Genomic DNA, 18,299 nt, shown 5'->3' with positions numbered 1-18,299 from the left:
CACATAATATTATAGATTATTTATTAATTAGTATATTACTAATTATTAATTAATTGTAATTATATTGGATAGGTAGAAATACTTTAATTTAGATATTTTGATATAGTTTGAATAAAATAAATTATTTCACTTTAAAGGCAATGCTTTATAATCTATTTTTTAAACAATTTGGAGGAAATATGGCATTGTGAATTAAATCCACTGATTATTTTAAATTTATAATTTTCCTTCACCAAAATTTAAAAAAAATCCTAGTCCGTGGGTAATTCTACATTTTAATTGTTATTACATTTCGTTTCATCTCGTACCATTAAAGGACGAGGGCCTAGAAAATAAAAGTAATCACAAATGTTGAGCAACACATAGAGTCAACTTGGAGTAATTTTCTTCTTCAATTTAAATTTTCATGGCAAGTCACACCGATGGTTCTAGAGTCGTACAATAATTACATTATATTATGAAAAAATGTATTTTGTTGCTATATTATATTTAATTCTGAGAAGTACTTATTGCACTGATTAATATTACTATCCACTTGAAAGTTCTGAGTAACCTACTCGCTCTGGAAAGCATCAAATTCTGCTGAAATTTCGGCTTTATTAAGGACTTTTAATTATTCAGTCTCATCCAATTGTGGTAAATAATATTTTAAGAGGTTAATATAATGACTGAAAACTCACCTATAATTGAAGTCGTCTCGAGACTCGTCACTGAATAGAGTGTTGTAGTCGTAGCCCCATTGCTCGATTAAGTACCTGATGAGTTGCCTGAAAGAAGATAAAGCATTGTCCTCTTACTCTAATTGTAACTGATTTATACACTTTTGAGCACTTACATTTCTTTGGCCCTAAAGTTTAGCTGTCATTTACGTGCAATGGTTATAGTAAAAAAAATAACTTTCCATAAAAATAATAGGAGACATCTCATTTGGGTCACATAGCTGTGAGCTTGCATTCGGGAGATTGTGGGTTAGTACCCCACTGTCGGCAGCCGTGACGATGGTTTTCCGTGGTTTCCCCATTTTCACACCAGGCAAATGCTGGGACTGTACCTTAATCAAGGCCACGGCCGGTTCCTTCCTAGCTCTTTCCTATCCCATTGTCGCCATAAGACCTATCTGTGTCAGTGCGACGTAAAATTAATGTATAAAATAAACTTCCTTCTCTTCGAATTCGATCAACACATAAGATATAAAGTTTTTTTGCTATTTGCTTTTCGTCGCACCGTCACAGATAGATTTTATGGCGATGATGGGATAGGAAATGCCTAGGAGTGGGAAGGAAGCGGCCGTGGCCTTCATCAAGATACAGCCACAGCATTTGCCTGGTGTGAAAGTGGGAAACCACGGAAAACCATCTTCAGGGCTTCCGAAAGTGGGGTTCTAACCCACTATCTAACGGATGCAAGCCCACAGCTGCGCGATCCTAACCGCACGGCCAACTCGCCCGGTAAGATACAAAGTAAACGAGGGGAAATTTCCCTATTCAAGTTAAAATTTCTTGGCAACTCCGATAGTCCTACAGCCGTAAAATGGTTGTAATTTCAAACAATCCGTATGTTAGCGTAATGCCAAACCACAAGCAAAAAATAAAATACAATAAAATAAATAAACATACAAGTCCGAAGGCCCCTGGGGGAATGGGATCTAAAGTATTACGATTTCTCTCCTTAACCTCAGAATTAAGTGAAATACAGTGCTTAGCCCTGTGATCAGTCACCTTTACCTCCAAGAATTAACTTGGCATTAATTTATGTTGTAGGATGGTTAAGCCCCAGGACCGTGCCTCTCCAAATGTGGAAGACTCGTTTCTAACTTTCTCGACTTTCTGACGCGGAATAGAACACACGTCGTTCCGAGTTAAACGCGAACATCCTTTACCTCTTGGTTGACAACCTCCAAAGATTTGATAAACTCTACATTAACAGGCCTGTTGGGGTCGCAAGTTCGATTCCCGGCAGGTCGGGAAATGTAACTATAGTTGGTTAATTCCCCCGGCACGGGGACTGGTTGTATGTACCGTCTTCATCGTCACTTCATCCTCATCACGACGCGCAGTTCGTCAAACCAAAAGACCTGCACCAGGCCTCTCCGGAGGCCACACGACATTTCATTTCAAGAGGTCTGTTAGGGAACCGCGGACGTATCACAGGCTATAAAACAGTATTCGGGAATAATGACTTCATCGTTCCTAGTCCCTTATTCTTCGTGGCCCTTTTCCAACCATGTGAGGTCGACACTATGTGTGGATAATAATTTCGTGTGGCTATTTCTAGCCGAGTGCAGCCCTTGTAAGGCAGACCCTCCGATTAGGGTGGGCGGCATCTGCCATTTGTAGGTAACTGCGTGTTATTGTAGTGGAGGATAGTGTTATGTGTGATGTGTGAGTTGCAGGGATGTTGGGGACAGCACAAACACCCATCCCCCGGGCCATTGGAATTAACCAATTAAGGTTAAAATCCCCGACCCGGCCGGGAATCGAACCCGGGACCCTCTGAACCGAAGGCCAGTACGCTGACCATTCAGCCAACGAGTCGGACACTATGTGTGGATTAAGTGTTGTTTTACGGCCGGATACCTTTCCTGACGCCAGCCCTATGTGGAGGGGTGTATATACTATTGCGTGTTCCTGTGGTGGTGTGTAATGTGATGTGTCGTATATAGATGCAGATGTGTATTAAGACGAATACAAACACCCAGACCTCGAGCTGGTGGAATTATATGAGGGAATCGAACCCGGTGGCCTTTGAAGCAAAGGCCATTTCGCGACCATTCCCCGGCCGGGAATCGAACCCGGTGGCCTTTGAACCATTCAGCCAAGGAGCCGGCCTTAGTCTCTAGCATACACCCATCTTCGTTACAAACTGTTATGACTTTCAGCGTTCAGTCTGAAAGCCTCTGTGCATTCACTAACCGCCGCCACAATCCTCTATTTGTAACTAGTTCCGTGGCCTCGTTTAGTTCTATGCCTCTTGTCTCTAAATCGTTAGAAACTGAGTCTAACCATCATCATCATCATCATCAACTTGGTCTCCCTCTACTTCTCTTTCCCTCCATAACGGAGTCCATTATTCTCCTACGTAACCTATCCTCCTCCATTCACCTCACATGACCCCTCCACTGAAACCGGTTTATGTCTACATCTTCATCCATCGAGTTCATTCCTAACTCTTCCTTTATCTACTCATTCCAAGTACCCCGTACCATTGTTCCCAGCTGTTTCACCAGCAGTAATTCTCGCTACTTTCATGTGGGTTACTTTAACTTATAAATGAGATATCCTGATCCACCCAGCTTTCACTCCCGTAAAGCAAAGTTGATCTGAAAACAGACCAGTGTAAAGATAGTTTCGTCCGAGAGCTGACTTCGTTGTTACATAATATTGTTGATCGCAACTATAACCTCACTGTATTAGATTTACTGCACCTTGATTCAATCTCAATATATTACCAACCTGGGAGAACATACATCCTAAATAGGCTACTTGAGATTCTCTACTGTTCCAACTTTGTATCCCGAATTTGACAATCAAGTCTCTTGGATTTCTTGCCTACTGACATCAGTTTACTCATACTATACTCATTGCACCTATTTTCAAGTTTCAAGACTGCAGGCTTTCGGCACAATCCGCCATCAATGTGAAGTCGTCAGCATAGGCCAAACTGCTCATTACATTTCCACCTAACTGAATCACTCCCTGCCACTTAACACCTTTCAACAGATGATCCATGCGAACTACGAACAACCAATAAAATATACAAGTCAATTCTCCGAGCAGAATTTCCAAGCCTGTGTTACGTACTGTGGGCTGCAAATCGGGTAAACGCGTAGCCTGTGTCCTAGCATTCAACTGTCTATAGCACATCGCACAGGCAATGAAATGCTTCCTCGATAACAACATGATCAGTATGAGTTGCGCTTTGAGATTCTCTACATTAATTCTCCACAGAATATAGAATATGGGGCATGCTTGAAGTGATCGTTTCACAGTGTTCTAACCCAACCTTCAGCATAATGAAATGTGGCACGTTACCGTAAGAAAAGCAGCTCGCCGATCCTATGCAGGAACTGTCTTCTTCGGGTAATGAATTGATCACGATCCAGGGCGGACATATCTACTACTGAGGAATATGTTGTCAACTTAAATAAAAGCTAATATGTGAGTACATTTCGTTCTTTACTTGAGTATTAGACTGCTGGCTACGGTAGACCCCTATGATATAATATGTGCCATTCGAACAATTGTTCAAGTGTGGTAAATGACAGTGATTCATTATTTGAAAGCGACTACTTTATATTAGTATATAATCAAATAATTCGCCTGGCCACTTAATTTCTTATCTTAATATATCATCATAGCAAAATATTGATATTTATAAACATTAATGACACCCCTGTGGGTGGGGGACGCAGACGAATAATAAACCCACGGTATCCCCTGCCTATCGTAAAAGGCGACTAAAAGGCGTGATCAAGGGATGATCAAATTAGAACCATGATACTACTTGTAATTAGTACTATCACGCAGGGAACACCATGGGTCGCTTTTACTTGCTCGTAGTACCACTATGTTGGGTACACAATAGGTTTCTGATTAGTAGCGACAGTGTATGCTCAGGATGCATTTTACAGTACCTGTGATTCGGACCACTATATGAGGGACACTATGGTTCTGCCTTGCCTATGATTAGTACTCACTATGTGAGGAACACCACGGGATAGTGTGAGTCCCTGTGGTTAGTCCATTTATGTGAAAAACACCGTAGGTTTGCATTGCCTGTAAATAGCGACACAATGTGCGAAACACCATAGGTCTGTGTTACATGTGCGCATTACGTTACCTGTGAATAGTACCATAATGTGTGGAATACCGCGAGTCTACGCTACTTTCGATTAGTACCGCAACATGATAAATGCCATGGTTCTACTTTCCTAGCGATAAGTACCATTATGAGGGGACGATGACCTGTATTTTGGACCCGTTTATACTACAAGCATCATCGATTCAGTATTGTGCTTTAGAAGCAGTCCCTTGGCCAGTAATACTATTGATTAACGCTAGCTTCTGGGAATGTGGGGCATTGTGGGTTGGATCCACTGATTGTTTTAACTTCGTATCTATCCATTAATTCTTCGTTCTCACGTTTTGAACTCTGGTCAGTGGAGGATTATGAATTTTTAATTGTCCTTACATTTCGTGCCATTAGGGGCCGATGATGTAGATGTTAGGCCCCTTTAAACAACAAGCATCATCATAATAATAATCATAAACATTAATGAAAATACTGATATTTATAAGAACGAATGAGAAATTTGCATGTAAGGACTATATGGTCTACGAGGAAGTGTCTGGATTGGCGGCTAATGGAAGCACAAGGCGAATAGATATCATAGCCTTAAAACCGGAAAGCAAGAACGCAATAATCATTGATACAACTGTGCGATTTGAATCAATTTCTGGTCAACCAGATTTAGAGAAGAAGAGCATTTATAACCCTGCGGTCTCGTATTATAAAGAAAAAATGTAAACTGCAAAATATGCCGCAGGATTAATGGTGGGAGCCCGGGGGTCAATACCTAGATTCTTATCCCAGTTTTGGACTTCACTAGGCAGACAAACAGCGGTAGCTCCTATTCGCGGTTCAATATTACTTTTGAGACACCATTTATACAGTAAATAGTATCATTTGTTGCGTACTATTTTCTTCTTAGTTCATTTTTGTATTGTATGTGAAAGATTTTTCCTATTCTATGCTAATATGATTTATTAGAATTTTATAACCTGTTAAGCAGTTATTACGAGTCGTATATTGGAAAATGAAGTGTAGCTCGTCGTAGTGCCAGCCATATAATTAGGGAACTTATAATAAAATACAATCAAAATGTAAACATAATATATAAATATGCTCAGAGATTGTACAGTAGTCATTCTGTCAATGTAGTCATCATCATCATCATCATCATCATCTTCCAAGCATTGGACCATGTGGCCCGTTACGATCTTGTGTTTTCTTTTCATCGCTTCATTGGACGTCCTCTTGGTTGGTAGCGTAGGATCTTCTTTGGTAGTCTCCCAGATTCCATCCTTTGACCGTGATGTTTCAGGTTTTCTTGGTAATCATATATGTACTTGATTACCGTACTGGTTTCACATTCAGTCCCTTAAGCACATCTTCATTTCTTTTTACGATCCCATTTTGTATAGCCTGCTGTTCTGCGCATGAACGTCATTTCACGTGCTGTATTTCTGGAAATGTCTTGAGTTCTTATTCTCCATACCTCACTGCCGTAGCAAAGGGTTGGCCTGGCTAAAGTGTTATAAAGACGTAAGCGAGTGTGTTTCTGGACAAGAGATGGCTTCATAATGTGATTTGTAATTCCTTTCGTTCTGGTAAACTTGGTTATTTTTACAGAGATATCAATTTCCTCTTGGTAAGATAAATTGTATCCCAGATAATTGAATTCATTGACTCTTTCCAAAAATATATTATCTAAACTAGGGTCATTCCCATTAAAGGCCATTATTTTACTCTTTTCTGGTGAAATTATCATGTCGAATTTTGAAGAGACTTTCTAGAGATTAAATACTGGCCTCGTCGCTATAAGACCTATCTGTGTCGGTGCGACGTAAAGCAACTAGCAAAAAAAAAAAAAAATACTGGCCACTGAAGATCATCTTCTGATTATGCTACCAATGCAACATCATCAGCAAAGAGTATGACATCTAGATGTGCGAGATATCTGCTGACTGGGATTGATCCATGCCTTTCATGCCTCCATTCCAGCATTATGTCGTTCATATAGATTATGAGTAACAAAGGAGGAAGTCCACAACCTGGTCTCACACCTCTGCTAATCGGTTCCCATTTAGTCTGATGATTTCCTAACTTTACTGAAATAAGGTTGTTACTGTGTGTGTTGTATATTATGTTATCTGTTAACTGTTGTGGGACATTATCTTCTGCTAAGATGTTACGAAGTCTGTTCCTGTTAACTAGGTCAAAGGCTTTCTTAAAATCAACAAATGCTATGCGAGTTTCCAAGTTAAATTCCCTGCGTTTTTCTACTGTCAGGGTAAAGTAAGCATCAGCACATGAGCGTCCCTTTCGAAATCCATTTTGTTCATTTCCAATCACATTTTCATAACGCCTGAATAATTTTTCTTTGACAATATTAGAGTGAAATTTGTAACCTGAGTTGAGTATAATTATTCCTCTGTCAATGTAGTGAGGTCATGCAACAGTGGCGACTGATCACCACCAGACTGATAGGGCTGCAAACCTGTCTTAACAGAGAATAGTGTTGGAGCTACTGTACATGTATCGGATGAAGTTTTGTACTGTCATATATATTGGTGGGAGAATCCCTATGTATGTTCTCGGATTAAAGATAGGTTAGAGATTCAATATGGCACGGCTCGGACGATCTCACAGTGTACTCAACAGGCTTGTCAACGTATGTAGGCTCGTTATACACAGCTACTGAAGGACATTATTCTTTCCTTGCCGTGCGGACAGTATGCACAGGGGCTCACAGCTACTGAAGGACATTATTCTTTCCTTGTCGTGCGGACAGTATGCACAGGGGCTCACAGCTACTGAAGGACATTATTCTTTCCTTGCCGTGCGGACAGTATGCACAGGGGCTCACAGCTACTGAAGGACATTATTCTTTCCTTGTCGTGCGGACAGTATGCACAGGGGCTCACAGCTACTGAAGGACATTATTCTTTCCTTGCCGTGCGGACAGTATGCACAGGGGCTCACAGCTACTGAAGGACATTATTCTTTCCTTGTCGTGCGGACAGTATGCACAGGGGCCACAAATAAAACTTTCTGTCCCTGCATGACAGACATTGTACTCCTGGACACGCCTACAAAGTGTCGAACACGAAATATGTCTTAGAGATCCACTCATATCAAAGATAAACTTATCGCAGCCAGCACAGGCTATGACAGTTTTAGAATTCCTGGTTTTCTTATTATCATCGAATGTGGCAGCCGAGTGGCCGCACATGATGCGAACTCTATTGAAGACAATATGAATATTACCTTCATCATAGCCGGCCAATAGCAATAAAGACAATGGTCGCACTTCTCTATTTTACAATGTCTCATTTTTAGTTCTTACCGAGCTCGATAGCTGCAGTCGCTTAAGTGCGGCCAGTATCCAGTATTCGGGAGATAGTAGGTTCGAACCCCACTGTCGGCAGCCCTGAAAATGGTTTTCCGTGGTTTCCCATTTTCACACCAGGCAAATGCTGGGGCTGTACCTTAATTAAGGCCACGGCCGCTTCCTTCCCACTCCTGGCCCTTCCCTGTCCCATCGTCGCCATAAGACCTATCTGTGTCGGTGCGACGTAAAGCAACTAGCAATAATTTTTAGTTCTTCTACATGTATAAGTAAGATACTTCTTGGGGCGGGTTGATGAGTTCTTGGCGATCATAAAGGAAATATCTCTCCTCTCTGCTACTTCAAGTATCGTAAAACATCATGTTTCTATGATTTTAAATGTGCGGGATGGCCCGGGGTGGGTACTAAAGCACCTCCATTCTAAGCAGTGTAGCATTGTAAACATGTGTGTGCGGTCCTCACATCAACATGGACCGTCCAGCACTGAGATGAATGCAGTTTTTTGGGCTGCTTGTTTGTAAATATGATTTAGTTGAGCTTAGTCTATTTGGCAGCCTTTCAATAAAGGAATCTATGATAATAATAATAATAATAATAATAATAATAATAATAATAATAATAATAATAATAATAATAATAATAAATAATAAAAAATCACCTGTTTGACAGGTTAGCTCCTCTTCATATTGAGCGAGTTGACTGTCAGCCTACATATGGGAAAGTGGGCTCGAATTCTACTATCGGCAGCTCTCCGTATCGTTTATCCGTGGTTTTCTCATTTCCCCCCAAAGAAATTCTCGGTATTATTAAGGCTACGGTCACTTCCTGCCTAATCCTAGCCTATTCCTATCCAGTCGTCGCCCTAAGATCTATCTGTGTCTGTGTGACGTAAAGTAAAATAACATAGCTTCTCCCCACACACTGCATGAGAATCGCATGGCTGCATGTTGCACCTGGGGCCTGTTCCACGAACGAACTTTGCAACTTTTCAACTTTGAACTTTTCACTTTTCAAATTTTGCAAAGTGCAAAGTCTTTCTGTTCCACCATGGTCTAGGTTGTACTTTTCAATTTTTTCGCAAAGTGAAAAGTCTTTGCGAATGAGTGATACGATTGAGTTTATTCCATGAGCAAACTGTATAGGCCTAATACTCTACGATTTTAATGCTTTACTTTTCGCGGCGAATTTGACGGTATAATTGTCGTACAGTTTACGTTTTTATCATGGGAAAAACGGTTATTACAAGTAGCTGGCTGTGCTGGAAGTTGTCAAGGAGAAACGTGACATACTTTTTCGACAACTTTAAAGATAACCTCTCAAATTATGACACATCAATATTAACGAGAGTAGGCTGCCGTCAACACATTCACACACAGAAGGAAATTCACCCTTCATTAGAAATGCCGTCGCTATATTGAGTGGATTATCAGGCCAACGTACTGTTAGGAAATATTACATTTACTATAACATCTACGACTTTGGTAACAGTTCGCAAATAATTGTTTTGATGCCACATGCATTGGTGTTACACCGTGCAGCTGGGCACCATTTATTAACCAATGTAAGCATATAAGAATTTGTTCTTTTCCGGAAAGGGATTGACTTCTTTTTGTTACATGTTTCAATAAATGTCCGATCATTTCAAGAATATAATGAGCCTGTGTTGGGGTAATACGAAATCACTCGCGAAAGTCCGTCGAAGTGAGGTTATGAAAATTAACCGTCTTTGTACGTTCTCTTATTGGATTCTTCATCACTGTCCTCACTTGATGTCGTAACGTGTTTATATCACTAAACCAAATTCTACGCCGAGAAACTAGTGTACATACTTGTTAATTAACATATGAAAAGGGAATCATCTCTTTGCAAGATTTATGAAAACTTTTCACTTCATTTCTTTGCACTTTGCATTTCTGTACCAATGGAGGAACATAACAGGCTTGAAAAGTGAAAAGATTCCTAACTTTTCACTTTTCACTTTTCACTTTGCAAGTTAAATCTGAAAAGTGATGGTGGAACAAAATCTGAACTGAAAAGTGCAAAGTGAAAAGTGAAAAGTTGCAAAGTTCGTTCGTGGAATAGGCCCCTGGTTGTCATGTTATTATTAAAGAGAAGTACTAATAAATAATAATAATAATAATAATAATAATAATAATAATAATAATAATAATAATAATAATAATAATAATAATAATAATAATAATAATAATAATAATAATAATAATAATAATAATAATAATAATAATACCAGTTGCATGATTTCCAACCCCAGTGTCACGTGTTCGAATACCGGTGACTGAAGGTTGAATTTTTACTAGGACGAGAGTACGATGAAAGTAGGGCATCCAGACTTGAATCCCTGGCCAAGTTCCAAACTGGGCCTACAGTAGATGCTCCGCTGGACATACATAAATGGTGGAAAGCAGCCTTAAAGATATCAGACGTCGTAAGGACCTAGGTTATATTAGACACTAAGTACTGTAGACACGATAAAATGGCACTGGGTTCTATTCGGTTTTACCAGTTCCTTAAACGAAACAACACCTGTTAACAGTTTGCCGCTATGCAATGGGCGTACACGATCCTATGGTCCCAGGGAAGTTAACAGCGATGGCTTGCTATCACGTGTTAGCAGTTTTTCCAGGATGCCATTAACAGCGGTAACTGCTCTCAGCAGCCTTCCTTGTGCAGCACGACCTTGACTCACATTAGCGAGTTCCAATGATCCCTGTTTTGAATATCGACGTAACACCTTAATGTGTAAAGCCTGTTTTCACTTCCTTATCTTCCTACTGGCATGCGTGTTCCGGCTCGCTGTCCTATTTACTATATCCGCCGCCTACTGTCAGATGAAAGACCTTGTCTTTATCACCACTAATTAACAACTCTGCTATCAAGGGGAGGTTCGGAAACGTGTTTACCATATTTTTCGTAGCCTTAGCAATTTTGTCTTGGGCACTGAAAAGTAATCCCTATAAAATTACTCTCTCTATAGAACATATTGATTTTAGGAAAACGACTGCTTGCGGGAAATGCAGTGGACTGGTCTTACCGCCCTATTCTCAAGATTGCTACGCCCAAATCCGGCCAGATTTGAAATGAGGAACCTCATCCTCTCACAGTATTACTTCCCAAGACGACCTCATTTTGAACCATGTTGCATATGCCTTCGTCTCAGTTTTTCTCACATGTTGTACAAGGAGTATAATTTAAGACTTCGTAGCGGAGTACCGAGGAATAGGAGCGCAGGGTAGCGGAGACAGCGCAGTTCCCGCAATGGTGACCGGGCGTAATCGTCTCAAAGAAGCGTCATGTCATGAATCATAATTACGCCTACAGAAACTAAACGAAACAGAACTCACCAGCATATACATGCTCAGGATAAATAAATAAATAAATAAATAAATAAATAAATAAATAAATAAATAAATAAATAAATAAATAAATAAATAAATAAATAAATAAATAAATAAATAAATTTCGGATCCACGATACTGTCGTGAACACCGTTCATTAGCCAATCGCTGAATTTTACTCTTGCAACGAAATCTTAGCCGGTATGTTAAGGACTGAACGAGACCAGTAAGGTCGTAAATGTAATCGTTTTGTTTCATTACGTGCTGAGGAATGTGAAACACCAGTTTCCTGAGCTACATTCCGAAGGGACTTATGTGGACTGACTTGTAGTCTTGCTCGTATGTCTTCTAACCTTTCCTGTGTGAGAGCTGTTCTCCTTCGCTGTTTTTTAATTATTATTTAAGGAACCAGTACTACGCCACATGTGAACTGGTTGTTTCACCTAATGTTTTGATGGTACTATCGAACCGGGAAACTGTCTACGGAATTTTCGGAAGCACCTTTTAACTGGTTTCTTCTTCTTGTACAAATGACACTCGACCAAAAACATTCTCTGCGCTGTAGTGTACTTAACCGTCGCGAATATAACATTATAACGCACTTTAAAATGTCCAAGAGTTACTAGTGAACTGAGTGAGAGAGTTAAGTATCTACTGCGTCATCTATCAACACTTCTTATCACACCAAGCTTGACACAAGTCATATGGCGCTGGCTCGGGGATTCCCGCGGCCTATTGCCCGAAGTGCGAAGTCTTAAATTATACTCCCTCTATTATTTCCACAGTGCCCTCTTTAAAGAGCTGCGCTTCAAGTAAGCAGTTGTGTTAAGCACTGGAAATACTTAAGTTGTGTATGGAATGCTATGTGATGATGCTGGATTTACAATGTTAACCTAGTAGTATTTTTGTAAATTTTTTCTCTGGAATTGTTCGTTGTACTCCAGTTGTTTTTGTTTACTTTATTATCAGTTGTAGTGTTAAGCCAGTAGTAATAATAATGACTTGTGGCCTCCGGAGAGGCTTGGTGCAGATCTTTCGATTTGACGCCACATAGGCTACCTGCGTGTCTATTATGAGAATGGGGCCCTACCTGTGATGAATTCTAATGCTGAAGCCCCCGAGCCATTGGAATTAACCAATGATGGTTAAAATCCCAGACCCGTCCGGGAATCGAACCCGGGACCCTCTGGATCAAAGACCAGCACGCTGACCATTTAGTCATGGAACCGGACAAGCCAGTAGTAAGCTCCACCTATAGTATTGTAAGCCGTAATGTTAAGCACTGGAAATACTTAAGTTGTGTGTGAATTTGTATATGATGATGATGGATTTAGAAAGTTAAACTAGTAGCATTCTTGTAATATTTTCTTTCCATGGAATTGCTTGTTGTACTCTTGTTGTTGTTGGGTAATTATGTTTTAACCTTACATTGTTATAACTTGTAATTAAGCTAGTAGTAGGCTAAGTTCAACCTATAGTATTGTAAGCCATAGTGTTAAGTACTGGAAATAATTAACTGGTGTATGAAATTGTATATGATGATGCTGGATTTAGATAAGATTTAAGAGAAAGTAGGATCTGAGCCTTACATTATTAAGTAATTCAACAGGAGGTAGGCTTCAGAGAGGACTTAAAACATAAAACTCGATTTCTCTCTCATTCGGTCGGTTTTACAGGGAAATAACCCATGAAAAAATTCATTTATAAAAACTTGTCTGATACAGTGGGAAATACGGGAAATATCAGGTTTTAGCGCGTGTGTGTGGAGGCAGGGGGATGGTGGCTTCAGAGTTCTCCCAAAATATAAAAATTCGATTTATCTCTCTTGTGGTTGGCTTTACAGGAAGATTGGTCACGACGAAACTTACAATTTACAAACTTTTTATTCTATACCACTTTTCGATACATTGAAAAATAAGAGATATATCAGTAGCGGTCCTGAGAAAAGTTAAGTACCGATAAATAGCTGTATGGAGTGTTCTTATGAAGGTTTTCCCAGCAACGTTTAAACGGCCCTGTACTTTTTGAACATTAACCTGATTCTTCTTTTTATACTTGAATTTTATGATCCACGCGATAGGGAAGGAGGGCAGACATTAAGTACGGAACAAAAAAAAAAAAAAAGAAAAAAAGAACCAATGCACTAAAATCTCAATTTATAATTGGGATCTCCCGGCACTAAAAGCCATACGCCATTTCATTTTTTCCATTTATAATATTACTACATTATATTTGGATCTGAATATCCAAAACATTGGACAAATGCATATTTCTGAAAGACATTTAACACTTTCAGCGTATTTAATGTGCTGCGCTGAGTGGCTCAAACGGTTGAGGCGCTAGCCTTCTGACCTCAACTTGGCAGTTTCAATGTTGGCTTAGTCCAGTGGTATTTGAAGGTGCTCAAATACGTCAACCTCGTGTTGGTAGATATACTGGCACGTAAAAAAAACTCCTGCGAGACTAATTTACGGCTCCTCGGCGTCTACGAAAACCGTAAAAGTAGTCAGTGGGACGTAAAGAAAATAACATTATTATTAGCAGTACTATTTAATGTCAAGAAGCGATTGGGATGGAAATATTATTAAGCACTTGAAAGATAAGTACTACGTCCATCATAAATACTTGATAAGAACGATGAGATAAAGAGGTACTTATCATATAGACCATAGTTGGTTGTAATTTGATTTAAACCCGGAATGGAAACATGGGGCATACACTACCCCAGAGAAATTTCTTTTCGCTGTCATTTTATTTTGATACTATCTGTGAACGATAAATGACGTGACTTTACTTCGTAGGGGCTCAGAATTCAAATATGATGATTTGTTAGTGTGTAGAGCTTTGCTTCCACCTTCTATAGTAGCTTTGGGGCATGCAGCATCCCACGTTTCAGTTTACGTTAGTTTGTTGTTGTTCTTCCAAGTATTTTATTGTTTGTAGAACTGTCCGGCAAGAAATATAATGGATTTGTTTTCTATGACTCCTTCAATACTTATACTTTAATAATATGACTGTAAAAGACTTTTATTGCTGGCAAAAATGATGACTGGATTCGAAGCGAATTGATAAAGTCAGACCAAGGGAAGAGTGTAGATGGAACATCATTAACTTCGGATGACGAAGGGGAGGACACTGTGATTGAGGACTTCGAGGAATTGGACTGGATATATGTTCCAGGGGTATGCTAAATGAATGGAGAGAACGGTTATCGATGGTCATCCAAACCTCATATCAAATCTGGAAGAACACCGGGGCGTGACACTGCGTTCATCAGATCCCGTCCTACACGCCATGGAAACAACACTCGATGCTTTGGGATCGTTTATCGATACTGGTATTTTGGACAAAATAGCTCATTTTACTAAAAACGAAATCATTGCACAGCAGGTTAAACCTGAAGCTGGCCGACGATATAATGGTGATATATATGCAGATTTTGCTTTGTTATTATTGAATGTATGACTTTTGAAAGTAATATTTCGTGTATGTTCGTTAAGTACCGTAGTACTTCTATAAGTGTTATAATGTGTTTCAGTTGTAATACAACAGGTTGCTTTACAAAAATCCACAGTTATAGCCTGTCAGGCAAGCAACTCAATGTTGAAAACATCCTAGGGATATGAGCTACGATTTTTAGGTACACAAAATATAATAAAATGTAAAAATATATTCATTAATTATTCCTAAAAATTACAATCTTTTTCTTAATCATCCTTATCCGGTCGATTAAACTAGCAGTTTGCCTTTTTTTGTACCACTATGAGCGCTTATGTGAGTCAATATATTGTCTCACTTAAGTATCACTACAAGGTGTCCAAGACTCACAATTTGAAAACGTTCCGGGCTCTTTAGCCCTTCAATTTTCGGAACAATTGAGGAAATTGCTTAATTTTACGTTTTTCGTAGTATTGGAACTCCTACTTTGTTTGCTAAGATATGTTTTCAACATTAATATGGGATTCTCACTGCCTCATGTTTCAGTTTATATTCTTAAAAGCTACGTTTCCAATCCAGAGTTAATTGCCTTCTGTGTAGAATGTTCAGTAAATGGTCAGTAAAAATGTAATAATGCGGATGTTAAGTGATTGTACGGTCCACGACGGACACAACAACTAGTTGCATGTAAGAAGTCTTCCACACAGTTTTAATTTCGTGTGGCTATTACAGTGAAATGCAACCCTTATAAGGCAGACTCTATTATAATGGCTACATTTCCCAAGTATGAGAAATTTGGTATTATTGTGGTAGATGATATTTTTGTATGTGGTATATGAATTGCAAGATAGTTGGGGAAAGCCCAAACATGCAGCCAATGAACCAAGGGAATTAACCGTTTACGATTAAACTTCCATATCCCAACCGGGAATAAAACCTGGGGATCGGTGACTCAAAGGTTAAGGCTTGACCACTCATCAATGGTGATGGTTTCTAACTGAAATACATTTATATAATTTCATCCTTCGGTATGAGCGACACATTCGTATTGTAGTTTTGAACAGAATGCAATTGCGATGTGTTGGCCTCCTAACACCTGCGACAACCCGTTATACTGCACTGTTGTGCAGGTTGTCTATCTATCGGAAGCACGGCGCCCTTGAAATATTGTACGGACGTCGGTCAGTGTTATTCAGAGTTGTTGTTATTTTCATTACCACTGAGAGATGAAAAAAGATGGTGAACATTCCTGTTCATTACGAGCCAATTGTACTCTATATTTATTAGGATCCTGACACTTCCAATGTTCTAAGAGTCATGACTTCTTTCATTCTTCCTACATTAATATATAACAATTTATTTCTGTAAGCGAAACTACGGTCTATACAACTAGTGCTATTACGCAAAGTGTAAGTCAGAGTCCTGGATTTTGCTCTCAATAGGGGTTCATCATTGTCACTGTCTAAAGGCAATGCCTTGTCTATGCAACCAATGTTCTCTGTCCTTAGCTCCTCGTTACATTGTATTGTATTGTAGGAACTGTAATGAAGATTCTGGACCAAGACTTGAAGGATTTTTTTCCTCGGTCTTCCTCGTCCTTTCTTCCCCGTGATTTTCCCTCACAGCAGATTGGTAAGAAAGGTGTTATGTCGCAACACGTAGCCAGTGAATTTACCTCTTCTTCTCTGTAAAAATAGGGGTTACCTCTAGTACACCTACTTACACTGACCTTTCACCTTTATGCATGTCTAGATACTGAACCCATGACCTTTGTGGACCACCAGCGGTTCAATACGAACTGACTGCGTTGGGCCTAGATTGTATTAATGAATTTCTTTATCTTGGCTCGTTGCTTGGCAACACTGGTAGCTGCGAGAAAGAGACCAGAAGAAGAACTGCTCCTGGAAAAGTTGTTATGGATAAGCTCCGAACGATCTGGCGTGACCGAGAAATCAGTAAAAACACAAGAAAGTCTGGTTTGTGTCTTGATATTTTCAGGTATGGATGTGAATCATGGACGGTGAATGAAAGGGCAAAAGAGCGCATCGGCGCATTTGAAATGTAGTGTTGGCGGAGGAGACTGGACTGGGTGAGTTAGCCGTGCAGTTAGGTGTACGCAGCTGTGAACTTGCATCCGGGATATAATGGGTTCGAACCCCACTGTCTGCAGCCCTGAAGATGGTTTACCGTCATTTCTCTTTCCCATACCAGGCAAATGCTGGGGCTGTACCTTAATTAAGTCCAAGGCCACTTCCTTCCCACACCTAGCTCTTTGATATCCCATCGTCGGGACGACGTAAAGCAAAAATATAAAATACAAAATATAATATTAAATTGGAGGATGCTGGACGGAGAAAAGATATAACTCCTCCATAATCGAACAGGTTGGAATCCCGAATCGACTTGCCTATCTTGTTAGACGGAGAACCCTGCAATTTTTGGACGTGAGAAAATAGCCTTGAAAAAATAGTTATTCAAGGAAAAGTAAACGGTATCAGACCGCTTGGAAGAGCTCACAAAAGACCAGATCGAAGACGCAACTCACGCACCTCTTCGAGTGAAAATTTGGAAAGCAGAATGCAGTAGACAATGACGACTTCTGGTGGACACTGTCAAATAGTCAAGGTAAGCATGCGATTACGATACTCAGACATGAGTTATACGACTAAGAAAAGGAAGAAGAAAAAGAAAAAGAAATAAATTCAAAAATAAAATAAGACTGTGATGACGTTTCTAAGGTGTGTAGTCCCAGAATGCTCTATGGAAAGGCTTCAATTAATAAATCTGCGTAACTAAATAACTGGTTTGTTTTAGCTTGTCAGTGTTCGTGTGTGCCTCTATCAGACACACCGTATTCGATTTATACTATTTGAAAATTGTCTGTGATATTATATTAGTGCTCAGACACTGAGACCCGTTATATAGCAGATTACTTCGTTACCGTTAGCTCAGACACCTTGAGCGAGATTCATAACTATTCAACAAAAGCTGCTAACTAGATTATCATAATTCTGTGGTGAGTGAACGGTTCGGAATCTAACCTTCGGAAGGTATAAGAATTCCGTAAAATATTAATTGAATGAAAACGCCCGAATATTGAGTTTCGAACGACCACACCTTTGTTACCGGGCGAGTTGGCCGTGCTGCTAGTCTCGCTCAGCTGTGAGCTTGCATCCGGGAGATAGTGGGTTCGAACCCCACTGTCGGCAGTCGCGATTATGCTTTTCCATGGTTTTCCATTTTCACAGCAGGCGAATGCTGGGGCTGTACCATAATTAAGGCCACGGTCCCCCTTCCTTCCCACTCCTAGGCCTTTCCTATCCCATCATCGTCATAAGACCTATCTTGGCAGTGCGATGTAGAGCAAATTGTAA

General features: G+C 39.8%; 1 protein-coding gene across 2 annotated transcripts in view; it reads right to left on the bottom strand.

Moving 5' to 3' along the window:
* Window positions 1–18,299, bottom strand: part of spz5 (spatzle 5) — a 314,825-nt gene that overhangs the window by 32,269 nt on the left and 264,257 nt on the right. For both annotated transcript variants that reach the window (XM_067145302.2, XM_067145309.2), the window contains exon 3: window positions 681–767. In XM_067145302.2, the coding sequence (XP_067001403.1) occupies window positions 681–767 (87 nt within the window). The remainder of the gene's footprint in view (window positions 1–680; window positions 768–18,299) is intronic.

Source organism: Anabrus simplex, chromosome 1, assembly GCF_040414725.1.
Source record: "Anabrus simplex isolate iqAnaSimp1 chromosome 1, ASM4041472v1, whole genome shotgun sequence".
Lineage (NCBI taxonomy): Eukaryota > Metazoa > Arthropoda > Insecta > Orthoptera > Tettigoniidae > Anabrus > Anabrus simplex.
Note: the sequence above shows the minus strand (reverse complement) of the source record. Positions and strands in the feature narration are given on the sequence as shown.